The sequence below is a fragment of the Indicator indicator genome, chromosome Z, assembly GCF_027791375.1.
Source record: "Indicator indicator isolate 239-I01 chromosome Z, UM_Iind_1.1, whole genome shotgun sequence".
Classification (NCBI taxonomy): domain Eukaryota; kingdom Metazoa; phylum Chordata; class Aves; order Piciformes; family Indicatoridae; genus Indicator; species Indicator indicator.
In genome coordinates this window covers 59,455,534-59,467,976 of record NC_072053.1, presented here as the reverse complement: position 1 = coordinate 59,467,976, position 12,443 = coordinate 59,455,534, and the positions used below count along the sequence as shown (strand labels likewise).

At 38.8% G+C, this 12,443-nt stretch overlaps 1 protein-coding gene across 1 annotated transcript in view; it reads left to right on the top strand.

Moving 5' to 3' along the window:
- The window catches only part of CHSY3 (chondroitin sulfate synthase 3), a 154,515-nt gene extending 143,844 nt beyond the window's left edge, over positions 1-10,671 (top strand). The window contains exon 3 of the mRNA XM_054398056.1: positions 9,106-10,671. Within this exon, the coding sequence (XP_054254031.1) occupies positions 9,106-10,671 (1,566 nt within the window). The remainder of the gene's footprint in view (positions 1-9,105) is intronic.
- The last annotated feature ends 1,772 nt before the right edge of the window (positions 10,672-12,443 follow it).

Below are 12,443 nucleotides of genomic sequence, written 5' to 3'. Positions count from 1 at the left end.
GGTGTGCACTTTGTTTTGCTTACTCACCCCTACATACCATAGTCAATACACCAAGTTTTGTTCATCCTGGGGACAATGTCAGCAGGAAGACTTGTTTCTAGGGCTTAAGTTATTTCATGTGTCTGTTAATGATGTGTGACTCAATAGTATTCAGTGATTTCTTCTGTGGCTTGTTGGCTAAAGCTTATTTTTTTAGGAAGAATTAGTATATGCTTTTCAATGTTTTACTATCAGTAATGGATTATAATTACATTCAAGTTTTCCTCGTTGTTTCTAGGTGCATCATATGCTAAAGTGGTGGACATAATATAAAGATAGTAGCAAGTTTTAATCTCTTAAGGTGATTTGAGTGGTGGAATGTGAATCCTTCTGGTTTTGTGGCAAAAATGGTTCTCAATATTGTTACTCCTATGCGTTATAAACTATGAACAAATGGTTGTGTTACAAAGCTACTACATTACCAGTCATCATTTTTATAAGTACAAAGCTGTTTTGTTAGGTGCTGTGCTAAGTGGAAACATAAGGAGCTACTAGTGGCTAGGACTGTGAATAGAAAGAGCATTAGGTGTTTTCAATATAATGTCTATTTGTAAGAAGGTTGACTACTGCCAATTAATAGCATGTGATTAATCCTCACTAAAATCCAAATACCGTATCAGTAAGAAAAAAATCAATGGATTTCACAATTCATTGTTTCCACTACTCACAAGCTTTCTATATTGATTTTATAATCTGAAAATTGAAAATCTAATCTGAACCCTACTTCAAGACAGTTAGAAATTCTCCTGTAATTTCCTGACCAAGTAAACCTAAGGCTAGTTTGCTTTCATTCTCTGTCTGTTATTTACTTACTTAAAGACAGTATGATTCTATTCCTTCATGTGGCAAGGTTAAACAAGCCAGATAGCGTTAACCTCTTCCCACAGGGAGTGCTTTTGGTCTTGGCAAATCTCTTTTGCATTGATTCTGTCCCATGCATTTGATAAAGAGGCACATTCAGAACCATGTAAAATTGTCTGCTGTATTTTTCAGAAAGATTCTGAGTGATGCAACACAAAATTTTGCTTTTCTTTTCTGAGGAGGATTCACACCAATGTTTCATAATCTTTCCATGTCATGTTGCTGTCTACTAATATTCTTACATTCTTCTTACTTGTCAGTTATTTCCAGTTTTAAAAGTCAACTTCTATTCATCTGCTTCTTAAAACCACTGGTGTAGAAATATGTGTGTGGTATTCTTGTAACAACTCTGTTTCTGCAGTGCTGCTTTTCCAATCTTTCTGACTCTTCTTCTGGTGTGTCTTCTCTCATCCTGATGCCCTGAAGTTGGCATCATGAGCAGGGTACCACATTTTGTGCCACTGTCACTATGTATGATGTTCGTCCTCAGAAACTGTGTAATGTCTTTCCTTCAAGGTAACTAGTGTATTGATAAACTGTTATCCTGCTTATATGCATTTCAGATTTCTAGTCTTAATTTTTATCTTCTCCAGGCTGATGGTTTTTCTCATAGCACCATACCAAATGATTTGCTGAAATCTGTTCTCCTGTCCAGAAACTTAAGATCACCCGTAGCTTGGTACTACATTTTGTTATAATACACATAATTGAGAACATCCTAATGTGCCTTTAGTTACTTGAATTTTATTTTTCTTTTTATTCATCTTTCAATTAAAATACTCAACTTACTGATGTTCATCTCAAATACAGTAGATTTTACATGCGTTCCTCATTTGGATGAAATGCTCCTTGAAGTCACTGGAAATAGTGGATAAATCTTTATGTTGAGAAGAGCTAAACTCTAAAGGTCAGAGTGAAAAAAAAAATCAGGAATGGTCCCTTGTTGCAGCCACTGTTCTGAGGGCAGCTGCTGGATGCATGCAGAGTGCATAGTTCCTTAGCTGACCAGTTCCTTAGCGTGCTGCAACAGAGCAAAGCAATAGCATTCCATGTGTGCTAAGAGCAGCATCCTCACCCTTTGGCACCCTTTGATTGGAATATGCTGCAGAAGCCACCTCCTTGACATACTGGCACCTCTTATTGGGAAAAGATTTTAGCTTATATATGTGGTTGGATTTTACTGGTTAAGGGATTGATAACAAAGAGTATATAAAAAAGAAGCCACTCTGAGCAGTAGTCACTTCAGTTAGAGCTTCAGTAAGGGACTTACGTTGGGAATGGCTGTTACAACAGCAAACGAAAAATGGCTGTTAGGGTCTTCTCCTTCTGTTAGCCACTTCTTGTGGCTAGGGCTTTGGTGTAGGGATGCTGCTAGGGATATGCTTGAGACTTCTGTTATCTGCTTTGTCTGTTAAGGGCTTCTGGGACTTCTGCTGTTCAGGACACTCTAAGGCTCTGTCATGCTATGGATTCTACAATGCAGCAATAAAGGACTTCTGAGAGGACTCCTGAGATTCTCTGCTCTTTGCATTTCTGGACTCTCTTTGCTATACAGCAACAGGGTTTGTGCCTTCATTCATCACCAAATGGCCCCCAAATAGGGAAGAACAACAAATGGCACCCAGTGTGGTCGGGAAGAATAACAGTTCCTGTTCTTATTTCTAAATGTACTACAAGCTAGTTTTAGATGAAATGGGCAAGAGATTACTACTACTGTAGACTTACAAAGTACTACAGTGGATGGGAGATTAGGTTCTATGTCTCCCATAGTAAAAATGGAAAACTTGTACTTAATGCTCTGAGTATGTTAATTTAAGAAGCACCATTTGCAATTAATCTTTTAATATGTCTTGCAGTAATAAAATAGGTTGGTTTGGGCTTTTGTGTATATGTAATAGGAACTTTCCTTTTTTATTACATCAGTGAATCACAGAGATTACAATGATTTCAGAGCTTGCAATGCAGATTACGTTGTGCTTATGTATTGTATTTCTCTGCCACAATAATAAAGTATTGCCTTTGTTCTAATTTGTTTATTCTCTTTTTAAATTTTATTATTATTATTATTATTATTTGTGCTTGCAGTTCGGAGTTCCTCAAAGCATGATTAGATAATTCACATTTCTTGCCAGCTTCTAGTTAGAGTTGGCATGAAAAGAGGCAAGCATGAATCCTGGCCAGCTCTTGTGTTGTGCTGTAAGAAATGTTCAGAAGACAGCTGCTAGAATTGCTTTTTTCACACTGCTTTGCATTTGTCTATACAAAATTTAGTCTGCCACTTTACTACCTAGCCATTAAAAGTCAGGAGAACTGCTGCAGGCAGGTTTATGTTTACCATGCTGAGTAGTTGTAATTTATCTTCAGTAATTCTTGTCACCTCCCAGATCACCTTCTTTTCCAGATCACTTAGGACTTCATGGACAAATTCAGGCCCTTGCACAGGTCCACTCTCAAGGAAACATAATCATTTTTCCCTTTGCCTCCTAGGCTTGACCACCCTCCTAGGATATTTCAAGCAATGTTAGGATTACACTGAATTGCTTTCATCTATGTTAACAATTTGAGTGGTAAAATGACATTTTTGTCTGTCAGTATTGAAAACAAATTTCTGCATAGCACCAAGATTAAAAACCACTATCTTCAGGAAGAGTTTATGGCTTCAGTGTCATATTCATTCAGAACTGTTTTCTCTGTATTGAGATCTATTAAAAGCATTCAGTAACATAATTTAAAATTGATTAGTACAGTTTGGTATATGTTTAATAATACTGTATTACTGAGTTGTTTGTTTTATTGCTGCTGTTAATCTGTTGCTTATCAAAAGCAAAATCATTAGTATAATGGAGTGCATCCTCTTGCTCTGATTTCACTGGAGCATATCTAATAAAGCAAGGCATCTGAAATTGGAATGTAATAAAAATGCAGTATTTATGTTAATAGAATAGTCCTGTTAAATGAGTGCTGCTAATGAATCTACTGTGAAGCTGATCTTATAGTAAGTCAGGGGTTACAGAAAAATTTGCACAATAGGAGGACAGCATTTGGTTTCTTAGTTTGTCATTTGTTTGAAATCTTTTGGATTATATATATTATACTACTTTAAATAAAACTTACCATGAAAATTCAGGTACCATGAGCTGAATTTGTAACAGCACTTAATGGTTGTTTCAATTATACTCAAATGTCATTCTTCATTGTGTAAGAAGAAAATTTCAAGTGATTCTTTTTAATTAGAGGACTTAGGAAAGATTAGAGTGTTAGAGTGAGGAAGGAAGGACACCAGTACCATTCAGCAGACAAATAGCTTCCCCTTCTTTCATTTTTAATGTAACACATTTTCTTTGTTTTCCTGTAAGGGGATTTTAATGTGAAATTCTAAACAGGAAAATCATGCATTCGACTTCTTCCAGAGAAGTGGAGAATATAAAGCTGTGATCCCTTTACAGAGCACTCAGTGGACAAGTTTAAATAACAGTAACAGGAAGGGAGTGGGATTTAGAATTGGAGAGATGGAAATCTCATTGATCAGCTAATCTTTTTTCATTATTCAAAATGTGAATTGTAGAAAAAGAAGGGGAAATCATTCTTCCCCAAAGCAAATATCCAGGCAATTCAGTCCTTAATCTCTTTTCCACCTGTCCTGCCAGTGTCCATCTCTTGTCCTCAAGGAACCTGTATTCTAGTATTGCTAGCACTGCTGGTTAAATGCTGACTCTGAACTGATTGTGTTGGTTCCTGTACCCTGTGACAGTCCCAACCCTCATGTCCCTGTTCATCCGATCTTACATAACAAGCAAAATAACCACCTCCAGAGATAGAACAAATGTGCTCTGACAGCCTTAGGTAGAAGTTCTGTGAATAAGAAGTATTTGAATAATTTTTAGCTATATATGGGTTTTTTTTCATGCTCTCTCTCTCATATATCTGTTTTATTAAACAGGTATTTGAGACAGCTCAAGGTATTTCTCAAAACTTGTTGCTTTTCTCTACATTACATAATTACAGCCTCAAAAATGCTAACCTGACTAATAGTAGCTATGTTTGTTCAAACAGTTATTTGGGGTCTGAATGGGGTGGGATGGAGTTTCTGGAAATTTTGTATTAAAATTCTGTGTTTCTAAATGCAACAATGTTTAAGCATTAGACAATGACAAGGGCATGCTGATGGATTTAAAGTAATTTTCATTGCTAGCTTTTTTAGGAGTTACTCTAAATGTATTGGCCTATGCTTAGAGTTACTTCTAGTAGCAAAACCTCTCTCTTTCTAGAAAGAGTCGAAGTGAGCTAAATGTTTTGAGTCTAAGACATTGTGTCATCAGATCTCACCTCTCTTTATTCCTCTGTATAAAAGACAAACATCAGTACTCATCTCAATATCTGATTATAGCTCAACCTTACAACACCTCCTTGAACAACATTTTCTATCTAATTAACACATTTTCCTTATGTATTAATTACAGACCAGTCTGTTTGCAGATAAAAAGAGCAGCCTCTATTTTATGTGCTACTCATGGGAAATAATGTTTCTCTGGTGTTAGCTTAGCAAAGGCTGGTGGGTCTTAAATGTATTTATGATGTTAGTATTTTGCTTCTCCATATCTCTGTCTATTCAAGAATATTCATTACATTAAACTAATAATGAGCTAAGTATTCTTTTAGGGAGGAAACTGAGTCAGGGAAGGTTTTGTGATTTGCTCATGCTTGCTGGAAAGCAGTCCAATGGAAACAGTTTTGGGACTGGTGGGGGATAGCTAGCTGAACATGAGCCAACAGTGTGCCCAGGTAGCCAAGAAGGCCAACAGCATACAGGGCCTATATCAAAAACAGCGTGTCCAGCAGGAGTAGAGAAGTGATTGTGCCCTCTGCTCCTGTAGTTGGCTCTGCTGAGGCCACAGCTTAAGTACTGTGTTCAGTTCTGGGCACCACAGTATAAGACATTGAGAGCCTGGATCATGTCCAGACAAGAAAAACAGGGCTGGTGAGGGGTTTGGAGAGCACATCAAATGGGAAGCGGCTGAAGGTACTGGGATTGTTTAGTCTACACAAGAGAAGGCTAAGGGGAGTTCTTATTGCTCTCTACAGCTACCTGAAAGGAGATTGTAGAAAGGAGGTTGTAGTGAGACTGGTGTTGGTCTCTTCTCCCAAGTAACTAGTGATTGGACAAGAGGACTAGTGAATGGACTTAGGTTGGGCTAGGGAGTGGGAGAGCAGGGTTAGACTGGATATTAGAAAAATCTTCTTTACTGAGAAAGTGGTGAGATGTTGGAACAGTCTGCCCAGGGAGGTGGTATAATCACCTTCCCTGGAGGTGTTCAAGAAGTATGTAGATGTGGTGCTTCAGGACATAGTTCAGTGGTCTGGGTGGTGGGGTTATAGTTGGACTTGATGATCTTAAAGATCCTTTCCAATCATGGTGATTCTATGAGTCTATCACTTAGCTGTAAACACAGTAATGCATAAGGACCAGATACTTTCAATCCTAGGCCTGTTCTTCAGCCATAAAATCTCTCTCTTCACTATCTAGAAGACATTACAATTACAAATTTGATGGAAGCAGAATGTATTTTAATGGCTGTGGAGGGTTGAAAATTCCCCCCCCCAACATTAAATTTGCCAGACCAGCTCAGTTGGAAGCAAATGAAAGCTGTATTTACGAGGAAAACTACAATCTACAATGAAATGCAATGAATATGTATAAAATATGCAGTATTTACAATATTTACATGAATTTACAATTAATGAACAGCACAAGGACCCCCCTGCCCAAAGACCAGGGGCTTCTCCTTCCCTGCCTCCCCCTTATCTCCCCTGTACAAAAGGGACAAGTGAAAGAGCAGAGAGACATTAGACTTCACAGAATCACAGAATTTCAGGGGCTGGAAGGAAGCGCGAAAGATCGTCTAGTCCAGCCCTCCCTAGTCCAGCCCCCCTGCCAGAGCAGGATCACCTACACTAGATTACACAGAAATGCATTCAGGTGAGTTTTGAATATGTCCAGAGACAGAGACTCCACAACCTCCCTGGGCAGTCTGTTCCAATGCTCCATCACCTTCCCAGAGAAAAAAATTTTCCTCATATTTATGTGAAACGTCCTATGCCTCAACTTCCAGCCATTGCCCCTTGTCCTGTCATTTGGCACCACTGAGAGAAGCCTGACTCCATCCTCGTGGGACTCACCCTTTACATATTTATAAACATTGATGAGGTCATCTCTCAGTTTCCAAGATAAAGAGCCCCAGCAACTCCCTTAATCACCCTTGTGGCTCTGTGCTGGACTCTTTCAAGTAGCTCCCTGTCTTTCGTGAACTGAGGGGCCCAGAACTGGACTCAGTCTTAGTCAAAACAATGCAGCCAAGATCAAGCAGAAGCCAGCCGAAGCACAAAGTTAGTATCTCCCAGCCCAACGAAGCAAGAAGAGAGAAAGATTGTTTTGGGAACTAAATCTTATGATAGATATCTCTCCATTGGGATTGTTTAGAATTATTATTATTTTCCTTTTTACACCCAATAGTGATTTATTGACATTCTACTACTTTCTGTTCAAGATCTGTGAAAAATTTTTAAAGACATAGCCTAATAATACCACAATGGCACAGAAATACATTAGAAATTTTTCAGAGTGAGTCATACTAGCAGGATCTATAGCTTAATTGATATCCTTTGTCATTCCCAGGGATCAGTGTTGGGCCCAATCCTGTTTAATATCTTCATTGGTGATCTAGATGAGGAGATAGAGTCCACCATTAGTAAGTTTGCAGACAACACCAAGTTGGGGACAGGTATCAATCTGTTGGAGGGTAGGAGGGCTCTGCGGAGGGACCTTGACAGGCTGGACAGATGGACAGAGTCCAAGTGCTGGATTCTGCACTTTGGCCACAACAACCCCATGCAGCTCTACAGGCTGGGGTCAGAGTGGATGGAGAGCAGCCAGGTGGAAAGGGACCTGAGGGTAGTGATTGACAGCCATCTGAACATGAGCCAGCAGTGTGCCCAGAAGGTGCAATGGCATCCTGGCCTGCATCAGACATAGTGTGGCCAGCAGGAGCAGGGAAGTCATTGTGCCCCTGTACTCAACACTGGTTAGACCACACCTTGACTATTGTGTCCAGTTCTGGGCTCCTCAATTTAAGAAGGACATTGAGATACTTGAACATGTCCAGAGAAGGGCAAGGAAGCTGGTGAGAGGTCTTGAGCACAAGCCCTATAAGGAGAGGTTGAGGGAGCTGGGGTTGTTTAGCCTGGAGAAGAGGAGGCTCAGAGGAGACCTTATTGCTCTACAACTACCTGAAAGGAGGTTGTAGACAGGTGGGGGTTGGGGTTGGTTTCTTCTCCCAGGCCAGTGCCAGAACAAGAGGACACAGTCTCAAGGGGAAGTGCCAGGGGAAGTTTAGGCTCGAGGTGAGGAGAAAGTTCTTCACAGAAAGTAGTTGGCCATGGAATACACTGCCAAGGGAGGTGGTGGAGTCACCGTCCCTGGAGGTGCTGAAAAAAAGATTGGATGTGGCACTTGGAGCCATGGTTTAGTTGTCATGAGGTGTTAGGTATTAGGTAATAGGTTGGACTTGATGATCTCTGAGGTATTTTCCAACCTGGTTGATTCTGTCATCTGTGTCCCTGCCAACATACATATTCCAGTGGCTACATTTCAATCATGGAATTCTTTGTCTTCATGGAAAAAAAATGAGCCCATCCAGTTTTTGAATTTAAAGTAGCACTATCCATTTTTATATGTCTGTAGGAAATACAACCAGGTTTGTGCTCCACAGACATAAATCCAAGGTCCTCTTAAAAACCATGTTGTGTTGGTTAACCTTTCAGTAAGGATCTGTCCTAAGAAGGATTTAGATCTAGGTGAATACTTCTTGTTTTGTGCATAGTAGCATTCAGACTGCCCCTAGGAACTCAGAAATGTTACCTAGAGAACTTTGGTTAAATATTTCTTTTAGTTTTGCAGTTAGACAAAGTAAAGTTAAACCTAAGATGTCTGCCCTTCTGTTTAGTTAGAGGACAATATTTGCTTACAGTGAACAGTACTGAAACTGAGATCAGAGTAGTGTAAATAATTCCTACTGCATACTTTATAGTTCTGTACCCAGAAATACCCATCAGCTATAAGAATTTGTAATGTTCAACAGTCCCAGTGTGAATCCTTTTGTGGATAGAAGCACTTTCACTTAATGTCTTTTTTCTTTTCTTTCTCTGTAGATGCAGCAACTCTTCCATGAAAACTATGAACACAATCGCAAGGGTTACATTCAAGATCTTCACAACAGTAAAATTCACGCAGCCATAACACTTCATCCAAACAAAAGACCAGCCTACCAATACCGGCTCCACAATTACATACTGAGTCGCAAAATTTCTGAACTGCGCTATCGGACCATCCAGCTTCACAGAGAAAGTGCCCTGATGAGCAAGCTGAGTAACAGTGAAATCAATAAGGAAGATCAGCAACTGGGAGTGCTGCCGTCTTTCAATCATTTCCAGCCTCGTGAAAGGGATGAAGTCATTGAGTGGGAGTTCCTGACAGGAAAATTTCTTTACTCAATAGTGGAGAACCAACCACCCCGGCAGAGCCTGAGCAGTGTCCTACGAGCTGCACTGGATGACACTGTGATGCAGGTCATGGAAATGATAAACGAGAACTCTAGATCCAGAGGAAGGCTGATTGATTTCAAAGAAATACAGTATGGCTATCGCAGGGTGGACCCTCTGCATGGAGTGGAGTACATCCTGGATTTACTGCTTTTGTACAAAAGGCATAAAGGAAGGAAGGTTACAGTTCCAGTGAGACGCCATGCTTACCTTCAGCAACTATTTAGCAAACCTTTTTTCAAAGAGACAGAGGAGCTGGATGTAAGAAGCCTGCTGGAGGACACCAAAACTGACACCAAATCTTTCCCTTTTCTTTCAAATTCTTTAAAGATTTTCCCCTCATTGTTCCAAGGTACCAAAGACACTGGGGGACACAATGACAAGAAAATACATATTCTTGTCCCTCTCACAGGCAGATTTGACGTTTTCTCAAGATTTATGGACAACTTTGAGAAGACTTGTCTGATTCCCAGGCAGAATGTAAAGCTGGCAATAATTCTCTTCAATGCTGTATCAGGCCAAGACTCCAACAAACACATAGAGCTAATGAAAGAATACAGCATTAGGTATCCTAAGGCAGATATGACACTGATTCCTATGGCAGGACAGTTTTCTAGAGGTTTAGGTCTTGAAATGGCCTCATCTCGGTTTGACAATGGCACTCTGCTGCTGTTCTGTGATGTTGATCTAGTATTCACACCAGACTTTCTCCAGCGATGCAGAGATAACACCATTCAGGGAGAACAGGCTTACTACCCTATCATCTTTAGCCAGTATGATCCAAAACTAATATATGGAGGCAACCCTCCAGCTGACAGTAGTTTTGTTTTCACAAAAAGAACTGGATTTTGGAGGGAGTATGGATTTGGAATTACATGTATATACAAAAGTGATCTACTTGCTGCTGGTGGATTTGATACCTCAATTCAAGGCTGGGGACTTGAGGATGTAGACCTCTTTACTAAAGTGGTAACATCTGGCTTGAAGGCTTTCAGAAGTCAAGAAGTAGGAGTTGTCCATATTTTTCATCCAGTTCAGTGTGACCCCAATTTAGATCCAAAACAATATAAAATGTGCTTAGGGTCCAAAGCAAGTACATTTGCCTCTACCATGCAGCTTGCTGAACTCTGGTTACAGAAACATTTGGGTGTCAGGTACAATCAAACTCTTTCCTGACATCTCAGCCTATTTGGCCTTTTTAAGGGAGTTTACCTCATTATTGTTACTATTATTTTATTTTGCTGTCGTAATTTTAAACTCCCTCCTCCTTGTCTTCCAAAGACTGTTGATCTCAAATGGGTTGAGAAATGGGTTGAGTCTGCTGTTCACTGATGTTTCTTATACCTACTGAACTGATGAGGTGTATTTCTTTGTATTTCCTTCATTTCAAATTCAGTCAAGTCACAGCAGTCACATGATCTCATGAAGCACATCCATCAGAAGAGACTGCATCAGAACGTTCTCTTTCAGCTTTGGGATGCAATATCATCTTTGTTGCATTTTTCAGAGATTTAATGTGATACAAATATTTACTGGTGAAGGTACCACAAAAGTGCTTTATGCTTCTTCTGGGGATGGAACTCTGTAATATGAACTTGAGTTTTATAATTTATATGAGAATTTATATGTATAAATGCTACTTTTCTTTAGAATTTTTAAAGTAAATGAATAGCTATGATTGTAGCTTTTTTTTTTTTTTTTTTAAGAAAAACTAAAAGCTGAGGGGCTACTTGCAAATACAATTGGTACTGGCTACCAAGGTCCTTATATGTCTTATTATAAAACCAGCCACCTCATTGTTCACTCTTAAGTGTAAATTAACTTTACTTTCACAAGGGACAGGATTTAATCAAATGCTGATGTGTACTTCAGAAGGTATGTGAATAAATGTCCTTCATTTGAAATCAAGAAGAAACTGTGACTTAACATGGCCATTTATGATAAAGTCTAGGCATACAGTATTCTTCTTTTAAAACACAGTATAAGTTGATGTTTCTCTTTTTACAATGAGTCTAGTGCATAATTTTCTTTTACATTCCTTTCATAAAGCTGCACTTGTTACAGAATATTGGAAGTTAAAGCTGTATTTATGTTAAGGTTTTTTTTTTTGTTTGGGGGTTTGGTTTGGTTGGGTGTTTTTTTTGTTTGTTTTGTTTTTTTACATTTTACATGAATATTGGTACTCAGTAGCATTTAATTGTTAAAATAATTGTAGAATAATTATTTAAGTTTAAAAGTTCACTATTGCTGGTCAAAATTCATTGCCAATATATTTATATTAGTGGAGGTTATAAAACTGCTTCAAGATTTATCTCCCTGGACAGCCTGAAGTTATTGAATTGTAGATTCACAGAGTAAAGCATTTAAAATGATACCAACATAAGTAACAATAAAATAAATTTCTGTATTTTAGAGAAATGTTTATATAGGGATATACCTACGTACATGTGTCTCCGTGTGTGTGCATAGATCCCTGTATATGGATACATAGAGAGAGTCATTTCAAAATATGTTCCTCTTTTCAGTTCAGTTCAGGCAGTGATTTCTTCACAACCATTGTCATTTTTGCCACATGCTTGAAAGGTTTCATGTTATACTGTGATAAAAGCTCAAAGACATTGAAAAGACCATCAAAATTCATCTAAACTGAAATTAATATTGTGAGTACATCTAATAACATCAATCCCCTTGGTTTCAACATGTTCCAAATAGAGCTGGGCCAGAAAAAGTAAGCAATTACTGAATTTAAGTTTGTACATTTATCAGCCATAACTGCCTCCTTCTGTGTTTCCTTTCAAATGACAGCTAAGATAATTGGAATTCACAGACACATCTATTTGTGTGAAGATGTGTGAAGATATCCTGATAAATTTCATAAGGCACAAGGAGGGCGTGGAGTAGTTCCGTTAATGTCTCTTATCTATGATTGTGTGTTCTGGATTTACCAT